Here is a 21,582-nt window from a genome sequence, read left to right on the forward strand (position 1 = left end):
CTCTTTACCAATGAGGCTTTCAGTGCCACCATAGAATCCCTACAATGCAGGAGACTATTCAGCCCACTGAGTCTGCACCAACTCTGACAGAGCATCCCACCCAGTTCCTACCTCCATCGCGCCACATATTTACCATGCTAATCCTCCTAGCCTACACGTGTTGGGACACTGAGGGACAATTTAGCATGGCCTACTTGCACATCTTTGGACTGTGGGAGGAAACCAGATCACCCAGACACGGGGAAAAATGTATAAACTCCACACAGTCAACCATGGCCAGACTTGAAGCCAGGTCCCTGGCATTGTGAGAAAACAGTGCTAAACACTGCCACTGTGCCACTGAACCAAAGTACTACATGAGAATAAACCACACCCATGAAGTGAGAATGATTGAACAATCTGAACAAAGGGGAGTGATACATTATATAGTAGAAATATTGACAGAAAATGGAATGCTTGAAGAGAGATGAACACACTGCTGGCCCATGTGGTCACACCCATAAACAAAAAGAGTAGCAAAATGTCTGCAGAGACAGAAAAACGTACAGACAAAATATTCCAGTGTGTTAAGGCCATTTAAAAAAGTGTGTATATTTCAGGCCAAATCTCAGTAAAATTAACAGGTGGACAATCTAAAGACTGTAGTCGTGCAGCAAAACAATTTGCAATCCAAACACAGGATTTAAACCATCTCCAGATAAAATGCGTTATTGATTGCTTCAGAATTATTGTGCATGTTTCATAATTATTGTGGAGGTGGTCAGCACCAACATTCATCTAACCCAAATGTCCCTCATTGATGCAACACAATTATGGTTATGTAGGCTGAACTTCCAGTTATTAATAATCAAGGAGCAGTAAAGTAGAACATACAGCATAAAAACAGGTCATTTGGCCCAACTAGTTTATATTGGTATTTATATTCTAAGAGTCAATAATAATTCCTTCCTATTAGGAAATGACCCTTACACTAACAAGGAACAGGCCACTGCCACTTCACTCTCCTTACAGCCAAATATAACTCTCCCATTCAAAGGTGCAGGATTTATCACCCTAGTAACCGAACGCTGCAAGACAACAATTTCAAAATGCCAGTTCCAGATGGAAAACAGCACAGATAATTGATCCAGGAAAAAAGGATCAGGAATCCAGTTCATCTCACTAACACTCTCTTCCCTCACTCATATTTAATTGAAAGCTGGATATCAGCAAAAATAGCAATATTCTCGTCATGAATAGAATGTAATGTTAAATTAGCGAATATAACAGCTGAACTCATCCTGCATTTGGCACATCCATACTATTACATTGCAGGCTGGCAGGCTCCGTTTGGCCAGCTCACCCATTAAACATTTTAGGCCCCTCTGTCTCCAGGAGGTGGCCCTGCTCACAGAGCTGCTGGTCAATTGGAGAGCAGCAGCTCTCTGCCATACCAGGATCAGGGGTATTGGAGGAGGCTTTGGAGGGGCCTGTGGAGGAGGTGGGAGTCCTCCAATTCCCACAAGAGCCTAAGAGGTACTCCTATTCACTGACTAGTAGTCCAGAGAATTAAACTTACTGGGGTACACATTGAGGGCAGGCCTCCACCTCTACCTGTGAAAGCAGTGGTCAAGTGGAGGCTGCCCTTTACATTGGGGTTTGGGGAGTCACATAAAACACATGGAATGTAATGATGTGGACATGCCATGGGCAGCTATCATGTTCACTAATTTTTTATGATGAGACCCTTAATTGGGAAAGAATTGCCCATTTAAGGGTCTCAGTTGGCCACAGAAAGGCTCCTACTACCTGTAAAATCATGGCTGAGCGGGCAGGCTGTTGGCAGGCATGCAACTGATGGCACAGCAGCTTTATTTATGGGCCCATCTGTCTTTCCCTGTCCTATAAAATTCAGCTTATAGAATAGCTGAATACAATAATCTTGATATGTTGCATTCTTGCTGAAGTTACGTTGGAAGTAACGGAAAATGGATGGGATCAAATCAGGTTTTTCAAACGCAGCACAAGAGACTGCTTGTACAGACTGGTTTGAAGGAAATTAATCACTAGTAGTGCCCATTTCAGCTAGGTTCCATTTGACTAATTCACCTCAAAGCCAATTCCAAAGTATTTTTAAGTGTTGATTTTTCAACCTTTTTAAGATGCAGATGTTTTGATGGATACCATCATCATCACTCAGGCAGGAGACAATCTGAAATTTATTTTTCTAGTCGACAACTGACATTAAAATTCCAACCCTAAATCAAATTAATTTAAATAAAAAATGACAAGCAGCAGGAATTTATCAGTGGATGTATCAGGGCATAGGTTATCTATAAAGATATGTCCTCTTCTCCAGTGTGATGTGTTTGGATTAGATTCTGCTGGAAAGCTCTCTGGTGTTTTTTTTAATCTTTTCTTGGGTTGATTATGGATCTTGCTGACCTCCCACATCATATAATGTAAACAAACTGTGGGGCACTCACTGGGACACTGGCTCCTGTCTCATTCCAGCTGACAACCCTGCACAGCATCAACTCACACCAACTACACAGCAGCTTCAGTTAATCCTGTAATTCTACAATTAACACACCTATGGCAGACAAAGCACAGAGACCACCAGCACACCCAGGTCAGAAAGACCACAGTAATGTCCATCCCTTATACTCAATATCTGTTCTCAGTGCAAAACAATCAATGCCGCCCCCCTCCCCCCCCACCTTGCAGATTTAGCACAGCCTGCTACAAAGTTCTGTGCAGAAACTATGCAATGTTGCCAACACACATGATGACCTTGTTACAAGATTTGTAGCAACTGGTCTTGACAATAAGTTTCTGCAGCTAAATTATTAAAGTAGCAAATGATAACCTGCTCCTGCTCATCTTGCACGGGACAATACTGAGCCATTTTGCTAACAGTGAAATGCATCAATACGTAGTCCCTCATTTTAAATAGGTCAGGTTCATTATCAAACTAAACATCCTTTTGTCCACATGCTTGCAAATTCTTTATTCCAGATTAGCAAGAGTCAAACCCGGGGCTCATTAAGCAAACCAGCAATACATTTAGTCACGGGGTGATATAAACTTCCAGTCTGACTAATTACTTTGAATGCCTAATCTTTGACCCAGTAGTTCATTTGTCTTCTATTTTCACCCTTGTACTGAGAAGCAAATTTTTGTTTCATATTTTAGTAAACATTAAATTTAAAACTCTCCTCCCAGGGAATCAGAAAGAGGGCAGTGATAAATTGGCATGGGTATCAATTTTATTTCCCTCCCATCCCAAATACGTGCATTCGTGCACGAACATGTCGGCTCACAGCTTCTTCCAAGAAGAGCTTTAAAAGCACAAATACACGAGAACAAAGGACGACTGAGTACCAGTAAATATACTGGAACATTGGTAACATAAATTACAAGACAACTCAATAGAGCACACAGTCGCTTTTACGTAGAGGTACATTCAGGTCCACGAATGCAACATTTTTGGAATGTTGGTGCACGACAGTTTTCACTTTAAAAAGTTCTTATTGTTTGAATGTAGTAACTGGGGAATGTTACAGTTTAAAGTTAAAATCAGTCTTGTGTAATGAATATTCAACTGGCCATAAAGTAGCTCCTCATAAAATGTAATGGAAAATCATAAGGGATGCAACAGCTTTTGCTGTTTGTGAAAGTAGCTGTCATTCAAGCCAGGTCACAATACATATATTGGCAAGAAAAGCCATTGGACTCTACTTCAACTACCCATCCAGAAAGACCAAATAGTAGCCGCATCACTTTACCTTGACTACTCTATCTGAAAAGCCATTGCTCTTCGCATGGACATCAATCCTAACAAACGTTTATAGTTTTGATCCTTTATCTTAGTCTCAAATTTCAATTTTTAAGTAATTGTTCCGTTTATCATTTCAATATAATTTACTTTTTTAGTTCTATAAAAGATTACTTCCCAATTGCTTCCCATTAAAGTTACAAATGCCCACGTTTCTCCAGCCTCTTTATAATTCAACCCAATAATGCTAGGAGTTGGAGTCAACACACTTATTTGAATAACATCTGGAGCTCAAACATCTTGGTTACCAGAACTGGACACAAAATTATGTTTTGGATTTATAACAAACAAATGTAAATAATCTCTTCTCGCACAATGGCTAATTATTACATTTTCTGACAGTTCCACATCAGCTACAGTAGGGTGGGAAAGTTAATTGGACTGGTGGTTAGTACACAATAGCCAATTCCCACTTGGATGACCTGAAACACAATACAGCGAGTTAAAAACCTTCAAATAAATGGTGAGAAAAATTAAAAATTGGCATGTTCTTAAAATCAACAAGCTTCAATTTCTGAAGATTTTCAAGATTCATAATACATTTCAACATGCTCAAGGAGGAAAATAACGTAACATTGAAAATATGGTGTGATCTGAGCATTACTTGGTTGTGGTTCAAATTTGTTTTGTTGAATGTTGTTCAGTAGTGGTTGGACATGCCATTTGCCATCTCCCCAATCCTTATTATCAATCATTATTCCAACATTCATTGAATATTACCAACTGTTACCTATTTTTTTTCTTCCTTTGCACTTGTGTACTTTGACCAACTCAACTCCCAATCAAGTTCCTTAGGTTTGACTGTTCATCTTCATTTGCATATTTGACCAATTTCCATTAGGTTTCCCAATCCAAGCGAGAAACAAGACAGCTCTCTGTTTCTACAAGCATTTTTACTATAAATGAGTCTTGCCTGTAACTGGTCACCTACTATGTCTCTAGCACTGATCCCTGGATATTTCACTCAAAACATGTCCCCTACAATGACATAACTACCAACAAGATATCATCCAGAAAACATTTTATCCATCCCAAATTTTAACCTGAATCAACAAGTTTCCATGCAGGACTGTATTCACATTTTTGGAAGTTAGAGTTCAGCATGCCATAATGGATTCCACAGTCAACGTAAGATACAATTCCCTGAAAGTTGAATTTGGACAGAATCGACCAACCTGGATCCATATTGGCTGTTTACTACATTATTAATCCAGAAATATTGCATAACCCTGCATTACATTCAGAGAGTTCTGCTTTATCGGACATCAATGGACAGGGTTACAATGAAGTAAGCCTCAGTTGATCTCTTCCTTGATTTGTCAAGCTAGAGGTTGGTGAGATAACAGTGTCATTAAATGTGGCGTTGGTATATTAAACATAGTGGCCATCGCACCATCTTCCCATCCAACCCTGAGCTCACCCTCATACTGGGGGGGAGTGGCAGATGCCAAATTGGCAGCCTGCCCATTATATTGATATGTAAAATTCAGAGTTCATTAGAGCAGCCCTCCCCTTAGCTTGATCACCTTGCCCCACTCTTCCAACCCTCTCCATTCTTTAAACCCATTCCTCACATCATCTACCTAACCTACCCAAACATTCCTGGCACAAGACCCTGGACTTAACTGCTCTGGGGATTCACAAGTCCTGACCTTTCTCTTCTGCCATCCTGGGTGCCTTTTTGACGTTGTTGGGACTGATGGAGGTACCACTTAAATCGGATTGGCTGTCAGCTCCATAGGGCAGGACATCCACCCAAGTGACTCACTGGTCTTGTTAGTCTGCCCCACAGCATTTTATGGCTGCGAGGCGAACACACTCCACGCCAACGTGGTTTCTGGAGAGGGTGTAGGATCCACCCCTTTGTATTGTTCCTCTCTATGTAAAGAGCAACTATATACACACATTATTATAGATTTCAGCAATAATACATTTTTTTTAAGATAAAATGTAGAGTGAACATCGGTTTGCAGGTAACCAACTCATTTTGGACAGGAAGGATTTTTTGAGACACCGTGACAGGGTCCAAAACATTAACTAACCAGACACCAACCTTCAGACTTCATCACTGGTGGGGAGAGGATGGCCTGGTGGCATTAATCGCTCCAATATTAATCCAGAAACCCAGATAACACTCTGGGAACCCAGATTCGAATCCCGCCACGGCAGATGGTGGAATTTGAATTCAATAAAAAATATCTAGGATTAAGAGTCTACTGATGACCGTGAAACCATTATCAATTGTCAAAAAAAAACACCTTGATCATCAATGTCCTTTAAGGGAAGGGAATCTGCCATCCTTACCTGGTCTAGCCTGTGACTCGAGCCACAGCAATGTGGCTGACTCTTAACTGCCCTTTGAAATGGCCTAGCAAGCCACTCAGTTGTAACAATCGCTACAAAATCACAAAGAAACAAAACCAAATGGACCAACTGGCATCGACTTACGCACCAGAAAAGATAAGAGCAAAACAAACAGCCCTGTCAACACTGCAAAGTTCTCCTAATATCAGAGGGCTAGTGCCAAAATTGGGAGAGCTGTCTCACAGACTAGTCTAGCAACAGCCTGACGTAGTCATTCTCACGGAATCATACCTTACAGATAACACCCCGGTCACCACGAATACCATCCTTGGATATGTCCTGTCCCACCAGCAGGACAGACCCAGCAGAGGAGGCGGCACAGTGTATACAGTTGGGATGGAGTTGCCCTGGGAGTCCCTAACATTGACTCCAGACCCCATGAAGTCTCATGGCTTCAAGTTAAAGGGAAGGAAATTTCTTACTAGCTACCATATACTATCCTCCCCCAGCTGATGAATCAGTATTCCTCCATGTTGTACAACACTTGGAGGAAGTAATGAGGGTGGCAAGGGTGCAAAACGCACTTTGGATGGGGAACTTCAATGACCACTACCAAGAGTGGCTCAGCAGCAGCACTACTGATCGAGCTGGTCAGGTCCTAAAGGATATAACTGCAAGACTGGGTCTGCAGCAGGTAGGGAAGAGGAAATAACACACTTGAGCTCGTCCTTACCAATCCGCTGGCTGCAGATGCATCTGTCCATGATGATATTGGTAAGAGTGACCACAGCACAGTCCTTACGGAGATGAAGTCCTGCCATCACATTGAGAATAACCTCCATCGTATTGTGTAGCACTATCACCGTGCTAAATGTGACAGACTTCAAACCAATCTAGCAACTCAAGACTGGGCATCCATGAGGCACTGTGGGCCATCAACAGCAGCAGAATTATACTCCAGCACAATCTGCAACCTTATGGCCTGGCATATCCCCCACTCAACCATTACCATCAAGCCAGGGGATCAACCCTGGTTCAAGCAGCCCGCTTGATTGGCGCCACATCTACAAACATTGAATCCCTCCACAACCGATGCTCAGTAGCAGCTGAGGTGCACTGTAGCAAAGATCCTTAGACAGCACTTTCCAAACCTACGACCACTTCCACTTAGAAGGACTAGGATAGCAGACAATGGGAACACTACTACCTGCAAGTTCCCATCCAAGCCACTCACCATCCTGACTTGGAAATACATCACTGTTCCTTCACGGCCACTGGATCAAAACCCTGGAATTCCCTCCATAACGGCGGCATTGTGGGTCAACCCACAGAAAATGGACTGCAGCGATTCAAGAAGGCAGCTCACCACCACCTTCTCAAGGGCAACTAAGGATGGGCAATAAATGCTGGCCAGCCAGTGATGACCATGTCCCACAAATGAATAAAAAATAAAAGCAGCTATGAACCCCTAGTGACTGAATACAAAAACATTACCCAGAACAGTAGGTTGTGAGGTAGAAAAACAGTGCATTTGACCACTGTCTTGACACGTTTTATACTAAGAGCATACTAATATTTTAAAGATCTTACCAGCATGTGCAAAATGCTTGAGAGAAAATCTGTTAGATCTAGACAAGTGGTGGAAAATAACAACAGTAATCAATGTTGTGGCCAGTGCACTTGTTACCACACAATCAAGAAAACAGAAGCAAAATGGAATAAATCCTACCATATGAAAAGTTCAAAGAAAATTCTGTAACAACTTCAAGGCTACAATCACATCTTAGTGCTCCACGTGTATGGCAATCCCCTCAGTAAGATTACAAAATTGTATAGCTTAGCCCCAGGAGACATTGTACATACCATAACATTCCAGCGACAAGCTTCAGGAATTATGCTAGTCACAAAGACACCGTTGTAACCGACTGAATACTCCCGCTTACTATCAGAAGATGAACTTCATCCTTCCGCAACATTCCAAGTGCAGTTTCAAAATGAATAGCTGGAATCCAAATAGTTAGTGTCTCTAGATTACAACTGCAGGGGATGCAGATCAAGGTTGGAATTTATTGCAGCCTAGATCTCCTTTTCTCCAACTGCACAGCCACCAGATGCTGTGAAGTACAGGAGCGGTTCATTAATACAACTTCTTCTCATGAAAAATAATGCTTGCTAGATGTTAGGCAACTGTGACATTCAGATCAATTATATCCCATTTCAGCAGCCATCTAACAACTTTGCCCAAGGAAAAGCATTAAATTGTCATTGTAGCAGTGATCCTTCTGATAACACCAAGTGAAACAATGCAGGGAAAACCCCAGCTAGGGCTGTTGAAATATTTATTACAGTCATATCTGCCTTCAGCTTTCCTGTGGAAACGTAGATTTACAACACAAGAAAGCCTGTCATTCTCTTCCCGAAAGTCTATTTAATTCAGTCCCGCTCCTCCCAAAAGTCAGACTTCTTACAATTAACTTTCTCATGAAAAACAATACGTGCAAATATTAGTTTTCAGTTCACAAAGCTTTCATTGTAGAATGGCTATAAAACATGTTGACAATTGTTTTGTAAATGTTCATTGTGTATGTTTATTCTAAAATGTTCTGCCACTCCACAACATAACTGACACTTTCTGATAGTGATATGAAATTCAGTTACACTGCTTTCACACATCCACACAAATACATCAGAAGGGTCCAGAAGCACAAGAACGATGGATCTTCTTTGAGAAAATAAGGTATATGTGAATAGTATGTGAATAGTGTGGGAATGGTACCAAGTCTTAAAAAGAAGAAAAATGACTTGTTAAATCAGGCAAATTAGATTGTGCGATGACAAATTGTGATTTTAAGGGTAAAGATTGTTGGTAGGCTGAAGATGGTAAGGACCGTAAAAAGTCTGACAACACCAGGTTTTAGTCCAACCTATTTATTTGATAATATTCTCACAAGCTTGTGAGAATATTATCAAATAAATAGGTTGGACTAAAACCTGGTGTTGTCAGACTTTTTACTGTGTTTACGCCAGTCCAACGCTGGCATACCCACATGATGGTAAGGACCGCCACAGTTTTGATTTAGAATAGGAGTTTAATGGAGCCTGAAGATCCTCAAGTTTGACACAAAAGACATAAGGAGAAGCAAACATTTGCATTTATATAATGACATAAAGGTAGTAAAACATCCAAAGATGCTTCATAAGAACATTATCAAACAAAATTTGACACCAAATAACACAGGATAAATACATCAGGGCAGGTAAGAAAAAGCTTTGTCAAACAGGAAGAATCATACAGCATCTTAAAGAAGGAAAAAGAAGCAGAGTAGTGTTCGGAGGGAATTCTAAAGTTTAAGCCGAGACAGCTGACGCCATAACTGCTAGAGGTGGAGAAATGAAAATCAGTAACTTGCAAGAGGCTGGAACTGGGGGAGTGCAATAGCAGTTTAAAGGGAGCTACCAGAAAAGGCTGAAAACAGCAATACTGATGTCAGAGGAAGAGGAGATTGACTGGAGGGGGTTTGCCCATTACTAGGAGGGTGTCTTGCACCTCGTCAGGAATGGCAGGGCAGTGATAAGAGCCTTTCCAGATTTGAAAGCTGCTCTCAAGTCTTGGGTGGGCTTACATTTTCTCAAAATTCAATTTTTTCCTTCAATAGATGGAAACCAGAAGAACTTGCTAATTATATTCAACATTCACATCTGGAATGGAGTGCCTAACAGGTCACTGGGACAGAATGTATCAACAAAAGGTCATCGACCTGAAACATTAGCTCAGTTTCTCTTTCCACAGATGCTGTTGGACCTGCTGACTATTTACAATGTTTTCAGTTTTTATTTCAGTTACTATGGATGGGATTTTCCAGCCCCTTCCACTGCATATTTTCCAGTGGTGGAGGTACCTCACCAATACCTGCCGGCAGGATCTTTAGGTCACACCAGTGTTTACGGTGTTCTGCATGGCTCGCTCGTCCTGCCTGTGGAAGGGCTTGCCTTTGATAGGACCACAAGATCCCATTGGCAAAAGAGTTGGAAAATCCGACCACGACTGTTTTTGAAGAGTTTGGAGCAATGCTAGGAAAGGCCATTTGAGAAATCAGGCATTGCCCCTCCAATGATCACGAAGTTTACACCATTAGCCCAGATATCCATTCCACATAGCCAGTGACATGATTAAGTTACAGCTTACAAATAACATTCCAATGGATAGAATAGATACTGCGCAGGATGGTGACATTCAGTTCTTCATGTCCACACTAGCTCCCTACAAGGGCAACTCATCTGGTTCTACTTTGCAGCATTTTCACTGTAGCCCAGCAATTTGTTTCACTTTAATTATCGAATTGCCTTTAGGAAGCCATGATTGAATCTCCCTTCACCAGACAAAATGTATTCCAAATCCTAAACACTTGCTAAGTAATAACAATTTTCCTCTCATCTTTGGTTCTTTGTCATTCACTTTAAGTTGAAGTTATCTGATTCTTGACCTTCCTCCAATGGGGACAGTTTCTTTATCACTCTACCCAGACATCCCATGATTTTGAGCACCTCTCTGAAATCTCCACTCTACTCTCACTTCTCCAGGGAGACTGGCCCCAGCTTCACCAATCTAAGCACATAACTGAAGTACCTCATCCCTGGACTCACTCTCGTAAGTCTTTTCTGCAGTCTCTCTGATGCTTCCCCATCCTGCCTAAAGCATAATGCCCAAAATCAGACACAATACTCCAGGGTGAGATTAAACCAGGGTTTTATAAAGTTTCAACATAATCAAAATGGCTCATCAAATAGTGATCTTTATAACCAGAGCATTGCAATAGAATTTGATATAAGTTATTCTACAGGTATTGACTCCCTGGTTAGACACTCACTAGAGAACTACAAACAGTGAGCACCAGACCATGGGAATGCACTGCAGATTCATCAGGATGATGCATTGAGAAATCACACAAATTAAGGATATATTCACCAGAAATTAGAAGGTTAAGAGGTGGGTGGAGAAGAGTTGGCGATGCCTGTTTGAAATGTTCAAGATGCTAAAGGGAACAAATATGGTAGGTAGAGAAACTGTTTCTGCCGGTTAAAACTAAGGGCATAGTTTAAAAATTAGAGCTTTGCATTGGCAATTCACATGTCATCAGTTGCAGGGAAGCCCCATATTGCTTTTGACCACTCTCTTTTCTACAATTTTTCATCCTTAGCTGGTCTTTGCGTCTTTCCCATTCTCTCAGATCTGTACTTAGGCTACCTATTGAATTAAGGGAGACTGATTTGCTTTCTTTCTTTATTCTGCATCTATAACATGGGACTAGTATTTATCATGTCATCTGAACAAAATATTGATGAGTCGGTTTCAGCCACAGAAGAACAGAAAGTGGCTTGCAAAACAGAGGCAGCCATTCTTAAACATTGTGTAGTAATTCAGTCAACACCAGTTTCCCGTCACCAGAAACCCTTTATTGTTAAACAAGAAGCCGCACCTGCAGCTTGCAAATCTGTACCCTGGGACCTACAACAGTGGCCCGGATTGAGCAGCATGTTAAGATCCTGCTGTTCATCTCCGCTCACTCAATAAGGAAGCTCGTGTTTCACAAAGTCCACAGGGAATTCTATCAATGATTCCCCCTTCATGGCCAACATAGCAGTTTGATCTGCATCCTGTAAACAGTTTTCAAGGTCTCAAACAGCATCCTTCTTTACCCTTGCATCTTCAGGCCTCTTGTTTTTGGTTGAGATGAATTATAATAGCTACAATGAATTTCAAAAACAATATGAATGTACCCAATCTTTTATACATTCATTAGTTGAGAAAATATTTTCACTAGCTTTGCACCCAGGTTCCAGTGCAGTCAAACAAGGACAAAACATTGGAGAGCATAAAACATGAGTTACAGCCATAAGTATCTTATATGCTCTAGAAGATTTCATGTAAAAATCAACTTTTGACTTTTGTCAAGAAACCTTAACTCTTTCAACCAAGCAACTGCTTGACATTTCTCCTGTGCGCTGCTTCCTTGCTCAAGTCTTCCGCTTGCCACTTTCTCTGTATAACACTCGCTGAACAAGGGTACGTGAGAGGGGCAACAAGAGGGAGGTGATGGCCAAAGTTAGCAGGGAAGCGGTGGCAAGAGCCAGGCAGGGAGACAGTGAACAGGAATGGCAGTTCCATGTGGTACTGAGCGATTCATACATGCTCTGTCAGCCTGCTGTGAAACGATTTCAACCACAAAAATATTATTCATTCATAAGTCACCGCCCCAAAAGTTTGGTCTCAAAAACCAGGTTTTTACATGAGCATATACCGCACTTTACACGTTATTGCAATCTTTTCCACTGACTCAAATTTTACTTTACCTGAAGCAGCCTTCACCCACTAAACTGGTCACAATCCCATGTTAAAATTGCAAGTTCTGTTGCCTGTGGAAGGCTCCTCCAATTGCACTCATTTTCTTAGGCACACTAGAAATGATCGAAATTTAAGGCACAGAAGGAAGCCATTCGTCCCATTGCTCCTTTGCAAGGTACAAAAGAGCCTTCCAGCTAATCTCACTAACAGGCATGTTTTAAATGCTTTCATACCAAAAATATTTACTATATTAGGAAACTGATAAAGCGTGTATATTGGATCATTTAAGTAATTTGCAGTACTTTTAAACAGGTTACCCACAAGTGGAGGTTGGGACACCTGAAGTAAAATAATGTTTGTTTGTGTTGATAGCCAAAACTCTACCAGTTTACCACTCTTCAATACAAAGAATACTTAATAATAGAAAGAACCAAAACTATTAGGTTGTGCTCATTCATGCAAGATTTCTGTTTGTGATTATGCAAAGATATTTAGTGGAAAGTTCAACCATAACCTAACCAGCTCAGTTTTGAGGACACTGATGTGCACAATTTTCTGACTGCACTCAAAGCGGAAACTCTGTCCCATTGGCATTACTCATTAATTGTAATCCAATCGCTTCATTTACATTGCGCTCCAATATTTTTGCCATATTTTTGTCAAGCTAACCATTTTGCAATTAACATTACCATGCTTATGACCTTGCTTCATGAACTTCAGCGTTTTCAAAATTTGCCAGTCTCATGAACTCAGTTGCATTTCCCAGCTTTTCTGCCAAAAATATTACTTGAGAGAACACATAATACTCAGAAAAAGAAAGTGTTTGTGAGAAGGGAGAGCAGGCTTGTCCGTGGTCTTCAATTCTGTTCTTAGCTAAAACTGCATTCAGCTCCATTTTTAAAGAAACTTTACCAACATAGCATTAAAGGAAGAACTTGCATTTGTATAGAGTTATTCATATCCGCAAGGTGCTCCACAACCAAAGACCTGCCTTTGAAGTGTAGTTACTGCATTTGCATACAACACAATGACCAATTTACTAAAAAAAACTCTCAAACAAACAATAGCGATGAACAATTAGCCTAATTTCTTAATAGGATAAATGTTTCAGTGATAAATGTTGGCAAGGAAAGGGTGAATTTCCTGCTCTTCTTTTGCTTCCACCTGAACCGAACAAATGGAGATTTTTGTTCCCTATCATTTGAAAGGCACCTTCAAGAATACAGCGCTGCCTCAATAATACACGGAACTATCAAACTAGTTTACATACTAAAGTCATGTTGTAAATCCTGAACCCACAATCTTCTGAATCAAGGCAGGAGTGCCAAATTAACACATCAACTGCTCCAAGAATAAGAGGAAACATTTCTTTTTGTAGAACTCTTGTACAATTTTTATATTTTGTACAGCACGGTGGCACTGCGGCACTGCTACCTCACAGCACCAGGGACCAGGATTCAATTCCTGGCTTGGATCACTGTCTGTGCAGAGTCTGCACATTCTCCCCATATCTGTATGAGTTTCCTCTGGGTGCTCCGGTTTCCTTCCACAGTCAGAAAGATGTGTTGGTTAGGTGCATATGCATAGAATACCTACAGTATGGAATGAGGCCATTCTGCCCATCGAGTCTGTATCAACCACAATCCCACCCAGGCCCTATTCTGGCAATCATACACATTTATCCTACTAATCCCTGACACCAAGATCAATTTAGCATGGCCAACAACCTAACCTGCACATCTTTGAGAGGAAACCAGAGCACCTGGAGGAATCCCATGCAGACATGGGGAGAACGTGCAAACACACAGACAGTGAACCAAGGCCAGAATTGAACCTGGGACTCTGGCGCTGTGAGGCAGCAGTGCTAACCACTATCACCTTGCCACATTGGATATGTTAAATTCTCCCTCAGTGTACCCGAACAGTTGCCGCAGTGTGGCGACTAGGAGATTTTCACAGTCATTTCATTGCAGTGTTAATGTAAGCCTACTTGTGATTAATAAATAAATACACTTTAACTCTGGCAGAACGCAGAGGTAGTCTTTTAATGAAGACAACACGTTTCTTGTTTAACACCGTGTGCTCGAGAGAGACTACATTTAGAAAATAAAAGGGAAGTAGGTGTACATTTGAAAAAAGGTATAGGAAAGGGCTATGAAGTTAGCACCTTCAGAAATGGCACTGATATGATGGACTGAACAGCCTCTGTCTGTAGTGAAAGGATGTGATTTTATGTTGATTGTTCACCATTTTCAAACAAAAGCTGATCTGGTTTTTTTGTGCTGTTCACTTGTAGCATGACTCATTGAATGGGTTTTAATACAAATATTGCAGTGCTACTTTACAGGATGCATAGCTTGATTCAAGCCAAGAACAGAAGAATAATAGGCTAAGAAATAGCACTTTTCCCAGGATTCAAAAAGTAGTCTGCAGAGAATCACAATCAGCCTTTCAAATGAACATTTGTGAAAAGACGCTGCATGCCTACTCAAAATATTTATTTTTTCAGAAGTAATGGTGGAAAGGTGTCTTTATCACTGGTTTGTGACTTGTTACAAAAACAACCTCAACCTTTTGATAAGCAGAATTGCACAGAAATCTTAATTTCTGCATTGAGAACAAGATGTAGCACATTGAAATTGCTGGGTCTGCAGTCCCTGCAACAACTTAGTTTACTGATAAAAACATTTATATTTCCTTGTAACTATTTCAAATGTCAGCTACAATTTATGTACTGGGCGGCCCAGCTACCCAACTGCAAAGGATACTGAAACAAAGACTCTGTCACAAATAGACACCATTGCTAAACTCATTCTTAATTTTAACCCTTTCCATACTCAAAGCCCAAACAGAAAGCAAGCAAATTAGAAAAAAATATATCCATGCAATTCTGTTGCAATGTAGGAAACAGCATCCCTACTGTGCAGAAAGAGGCTATTCGACCCATTGAGCCTGCGCCAACTCTCCTAAAGATCACCCTACCAAGCCTTTCCCTCTACTCTATACCCACAATCCCATGCATTTATTATGGATAATCCACCTAACCAACAGATCTTGGGACTGTGGGAGGAAGCCGGAGAAAAGTCATGCAGACACAGGGAGGAAGTCCAAATTCCACACAGGAAGTCCCCCAGGTTGGAATCAAACCTGGGTCCCTGGCACTGAGAGGCAGCAGTGCTACCCATTGTGCCACCATACCATCCAACTCAGTACTGGAAAGAGAGTAACAGCAAAAAAAGCCAGCCGCAGACTCTCTCAATTCCAGGGAATTACTGCCAGGCCTGGACGGATTTAAACATTTCAGTTCACTACAGAATCATAGGATAGCCTGAAAACAGCTACTGCTGTACCATGCAGGAACCTTATTGCCAGAATGGCCACCAAGAATGGAATCCAACACCCATGATACTAAGATAATACCAACAATCAGAGAAGAGAAGACTCTGGCTGTGACATCACTGCACATATCCAAACATTACAGGAAAGGCTTAGAAAAATTCTATGGATGCTCATGTCCAATTTCCAGAGAAAACAACTGACAACATTTATAGCAGACGAGTGAAATGTAAAAAAAGTTAAGACTTCACTCAGCTTTATGCAACCATATTCTCCCAGGTCTTTGCAAAGATAACAAGTGAGAACCACTTACCCTGCGTTTCAGTCGCTCCCGTTCCCTCAGCGTCAATGTATCTGCTTTGGCAATCACTGGCACAATATTTACTTTGCTGTGAATGGCCTTCATAAACTCTACATCTAGAGGCTTCAAGCTGTATAACAAAACAAACAGTCAAGCACGACATACACTTTCCCATTTCCACTGCAACATAGGAAACAAAAAAACAGAACTCAATATTTCCAAAAATTGAAGTTTGTCTCTGGTATGGTTAAGTCCTCATTGACTAAGTTTTTTTTTGATTATTGGTTTAGCATTGCTTTTGGTCTTGTAAACTTAGTTGTAGCTTGCTGTAGAACGAGACTCCAGCATCTAGGTTCACTCACATATTTCAACTGACAAAAGTGGTATAGAATACTACAGTCCCCAGTACCTGCAGCTGTGAATACATTAAAAATAACACTTGTGCTTTTAAAATACAGGGAATAAAGAATGCTACACAAGAGATGCGTTCACCACTTGACAATTCAGTTTACAACACCCTCCAGAAAGTGTCCCTGCTACATTCAAGGACCAGGCTTCCATAAGAATGGTTACACGAAGCATGGACCATTGGCAACTCTTGAACAACGGCCCAAAATTAACAATCATATTGAGAGAGGACAAGTAAGGTAACAAAAATTCAAGTTAAACTTCTATAATAAATGCAAGGTTACTGGAAGACAAATATCTTCAGTAACATTTGCAGAGGAAGTAGGCTTTGTTTATTAAATAGGATTTCACATTTGTGTAAGTGGAAATTAAAAGAAACAACTTCAAAACAATAAACTTTAGGGAAAAGAATTAACATAAATAGTTCCAACCCAATTTATACATGAACTACCAAGCACAGGATAAAGCATTCACCTCTCCTCCCAGGATAATAGCTATCTGAAATCACCTGAGCAGCGTGGCATGAAGAGAGAGCTCCAAGAGAGGAAAAATGCAATAACGTGGACTAGACCCCTGCAGGAATTGCTGCTACAAGCATGGGGCAACAAAGCTTTAGCTTCAAGGAGCATCAAATCAAGCCCAAGATAGGGTGCAATACCTCATTTTGTCAGCTTGGATGTTAAAATTATAGAATCCCTACAATGCAGAAGGAGGCCATTCAGCCCATTGAGCCTGCATGACAACTATCCCCGTAACCCCATGTATTTACCCTGTTAGTCCCCTTGACACTAAGGGGCAGTTTAGCATGGCCGCTCAACCTAAACTGCGCATCTTTGGAGTATGGGAAGAAGCCAGAGCACCTAGAGGACACCCACATAGACACTGGGGAAACGTGCAAACCCCCACACAGACAATGGTCAGAGGCCGGAATTGAATCCAGGTACCTAGTGCCGTGAGGCAGCAGTGTTAACCATGTCCCAGTTTTGTTTGTCTCTCTGGAGAAGGCTTTGCATTGGATTCAATTAGATTCTGAATTTGGTTTTTGAAGTAAGCAAGGAATTGATTTGAGTTTGTTTGATCCATACAAAGCATTGGCTTTGTAACTTTAAGGATGGAGTAAACCAGATGCCAATTAGCAGCTCAGTTGGCCAGTTGTTCCAATTTCCATTTGACAACTGGGATTTTCACAATGGCTTCACTGCAGTGTTAATGTAAGCAGTGTTAATTGTGACACTAATAAATGATAATAAATGGGTGCATAGGAATACAGCTCATTTTTGAAAATGTTAATCTATCCAAATCAGCTACTTTCTCTGAAAGTTTGTCCCACACGTGCACTATCCTATAGAATTTTGTATGCTTCTTTGTCAAATTTAAATTGATTGCTTATTTCCACTGCATCTGAACTGCTTATTACACAGACCTGAAATCTCAGCCAAGAATACCAGAAATAAGAAAGGAATAAACAGAAATCATCTGATAAGACATGACATATTTATTATTTTGAAACAGAAATGAAAAATACAGAAACAGAAATTTTGAGTGATAACAATAAAAAAAGAAACTGGACTTGTTTTATTTGGAAAGAAAGGCTTTGAGGTGATTGGATTGAAGTTTTGAAGAATATGAAAGGAATGAGACAGTTGCTTCATAATACTAAGTTAAAAAGAGTCTAGGGAGCCAGCAGGAGGGTGGGGCTGGACTGGTGATACATGAAAAACAACTCTCTGATCTGATTGTCTGAATAATGTGTTTCAGTGGTGTCACATTCCATGATTCCAATAGATCTCTTCTGCTACTTTATTTGTGGTTCGGAGGGTGGTGGTGTAATACTTCTGAGCGGTTACTCTTGCTCATATCTCATTCTGACATGGTACAAAGATTAGATGGCCTTGCTCACTCAAGGTTGGCACAACAACGTACAGCATCATTGGGTACCCTTCCTTAAACACGTCTGTTATAGCAACGGCAATGGTATACATGTTGGCAGCACATTTTGATCCTATACCTGTAGAACGACTTTTCTTACCCATGGCCAAAGGGGGAGATGAAGTAGAAACAGCAGTGGACTCGGTTGTCTACAATATGTCGTCTGTTCAGGCCACTCTCATCATGAAGGTATCGTTCAAACTGATGATCAATGTATTGAATGATGGGTCTGAAGCTGAAAGAGAAAAAGGGTGTGATGTGAGAAACAATGGCACCAATCATCATTGTACTGGAAGATCTGGTCTTTGGACAACTTAATGCTGACCCACTACCTTCCAATTAAGTACTGTTACATATAGGTAGTCTAGATGTCTGCTCCAGACACATCATCGTCAATTTTACTACATAGCAAACGGATCTTAAAAATTCTCTTCTGGATATTTCTGCAGTGTAAATCGAGTGTTTTCATACTCCTTCAGATCTTACCACAATATTAACTTTAGTAATCAAGAATGCCACATTGCATTTACCAAGATTGGCAGACGGTAAGAATGAACCAACCGCTTGCAAATCTACAGGATGCCCCAAAAGAACTTCAGAGCTAATTAATTACTTTTTTCTGTAAGTATCATAGAAAGAAATCATAGAAACCCTACAGTACAGAAAGAGGCCATTCGGCCCATCAAGTCTGCAGTGACCACAATCACACCCAGGCTCTACCCCCATATTCCTACATATTTTACCCACGAATCCCTCTAACCTACACATCTCAGAGCACTAAGGGGCAATTTAAGCATGGCCAATCAATCTAACCCGCACATCTTTGGACTGTTCCGGCAAATAGGGTCCAGGTGAAGGGGCTTTATCTGAACGCACGAAGCATTCGGAATAAAGTGGATGAGCTGGTGGCGCAGATCAGCACAAATGGATATGATCTGGTGGCCATTACAGAGACGTGGCTGCAAGGTGACAGGGACTGGGAGCTGAATGTCCAGGGGTATCAAGTGTTTAGGAAGGATAGGCAGGAGGGAGGGGGGGGTGGTGCGTAGCTCTGCTGATTAAGGATAGCATCAGGGTGGTAGCAAGGGATGATATTGGAGCCAAAGAGCAGAAAGTGGAATCGTTGTGGGTAGAGATTAGGAACAGCAAAGGGAGGAAGACGCTGGTGGGTGTAGTCTATAGGCCCCCGAATAATGATCTGGAGGTGGGGCGGGCTGTTAACGCGCAAATAAGTGCGGCGTGCAGGAATGGGATGGCCGTAATTATGGGGGATTTCAATCTCATATTGATTGGTCGGCCCATGTTGGACGCGGTGGGCTCGAGGAGGAGTTCTTGGAATGCTGCCGGGATAGTTTCCTTGAACAGTGTGTGTTGGAGCCAATGAGGGAGCGAGCTATCTTGGATCTGGTGTTATGTAATGAGGCGGGTAGAATCAGAGACCTTGCAGTGAAGGATCCTCTTGGGGAGAGTGATCATTGTATGGTGGAGTTTCTGATGCAGATGGAGGAGGACAAAGTGGGTTCCCGGACACGTGTCCTTTGTTTCAACAGAGGGGAGTACGGTAGGATGAGAGAGGAATTGGCGAATGTGGACTGGGGGAGCGCGTTGGAAGGTAGGTCTGCTGAGGAGCAGTGGAGGATTTTTAAGGAGATCTACCTTGGTGCTCAGCAGAAATTTATTCCGATGGTCAAAAAGGACCGTAGGAGGAGAGGTAATAAGCCGTGGATAACAAAGGAGGTGAAGGAAAGTATTAAATTAAAAGCGGAGGCGTTTAGAGTAGCTAAGAGTAGTGGGCGAGAAGAGGATTGGGAGAGGTTTAAATGTCAACAAAGATTGACAAAGAAATTGATAAAGAAGGGTAGGAGAAACTATGAAGCTGGGCTAGCGCTTAATATAAAAAAGGATAGCAAGAGTTTTTATAAGTATATAAAAAGGAAGAGGCTGGCTAGGGTGAACGTTGGACCCTTAGAGGATGAGAAGGGGGACTTAGTGGTAGGGGATGGGGAAATGGCTGAGGTCTTGAATAACTTTTTTGTTTCACTCTTCACGGAGGAGGACGTGAATAATTTGCCGGGTGTTAGAGATGGAAAGGTGGTAGGACTGGAGGGTCTCAATGACATTACTGTTACTAGAGAGGCGGTGCTCGACAGACTGGAGGGGCTGATTGTGGACAAGTCGCCAGGACCGGATGGAATGCATCCGAGGGTTCTGAAAGAAATGGCGGAGGTGATAGTGGATGCCTTGGTGGTTATTTTCCAGACGTCGCTGGATTCCGGGGAAGTGCCGGAAGATTGGAAAGTGGCTAATGTTACGCCGTTGTTTAAGCAGGGTGCCAGGCAAAAGGCGGGGGATTATAGGCCGTTTAGTTTAACGTCTGTTGTAGGTAAAATGTTAGAATCCGTCATCAAGGAGGAAATAGCGAGGCATCTTGAGGGGAATTGCTTGATAGAGCAGACGCAGCACGGTTTCGTTAAGGGGAAGTCGTGTCTGACAAATTTACTGGAGTTCTATGAGGATGTGTCTAGGGCGGTGGATAGAGGAGAGCCGGTGGATGTGGTCTTTCTTGATTTTCAGAAGGCGTTTGACAAGATACCTCACAAGAGGTTATTGCAGAAGGTCGAGGGACATGGAGTTGGGGGTAGGGTGTTAGCATGGATAGAGGACTGGTTGTCAAATAGGAGGCAGAGAGTGGGGGTCAATGGGTACTATTCAGATTGGCGGTTGGTGACTAGTGGAGTGCCCCAGGGGTCGGTGCTGGGGCCTCAGCTATTTACCATTTATATAGATGATCTGGAGGAGGGAACCGAGTGTAGGGTGTCAAAATTTGCTGATGACACCAAGATTGGTGGAACGGCAAATTGCGTGGAGGGTGTGGAGAGTCTGCAGAAGGATCTAGATAGGCTGGGCGAATGGGCCAGGAAATGGCAAATGGAATTTAATGTTGGCAAGTGCGAGGTGGTCCACTTTGGTAGGAATCATGGTAGGAAGGATTATTATTTACGTGGAGAAAAACTACAGCAGGTGACAGTGGAGAGGGACCTCGGGGTCCCTGTGCATGAGTCTCAAAAACCCAGCTTGCAGGTGCAGCAGTTGGTCAGGAAGGCAAATGGGATGCTGGCCTTCACAGCGAGGGGGATTGAATAT

General features: G+C 41.8%; 1 protein-coding gene across 2 annotated transcripts in view; it reads right to left on the bottom strand.

Moving 5' to 3' along the window:
- Window positions 1-21,582, bottom strand: part of LOC145355970 (septin-2) — a 121,627-nt gene that overhangs the window by 54,438 nt on the left and 45,607 nt on the right. For both annotated transcript variants that reach the window (XM_080208504.1, XM_080208505.1), the window contains exons 6-7: window positions 18,539-18,673; window positions 16,114-16,231 (exon numbers count right to left, since the gene is read on the bottom strand). In XM_080208504.1, the coding sequence (XP_080064630.1) occupies window positions 16,114-16,231; window positions 18,539-18,673 (253 nt within the window). The remainder of the gene's footprint in view (window positions 1-16,113; window positions 16,232-18,538; window positions 18,674-21,582) is intronic.

The sequence above is a fragment of the Carcharhinus amblyrhynchos genome, chromosome 20 (genome assembly GCF_965287045.1).
Source record: "Carcharhinus amblyrhynchos chromosome 20, sCarAmb.v2.hapA, whole genome shotgun sequence".
Taxonomy (NCBI): domain Eukaryota; kingdom Metazoa; phylum Chordata; class Chondrichthyes; order Carcharhiniformes; family Carcharhinidae; genus Carcharhinus; species Carcharhinus amblyrhynchos.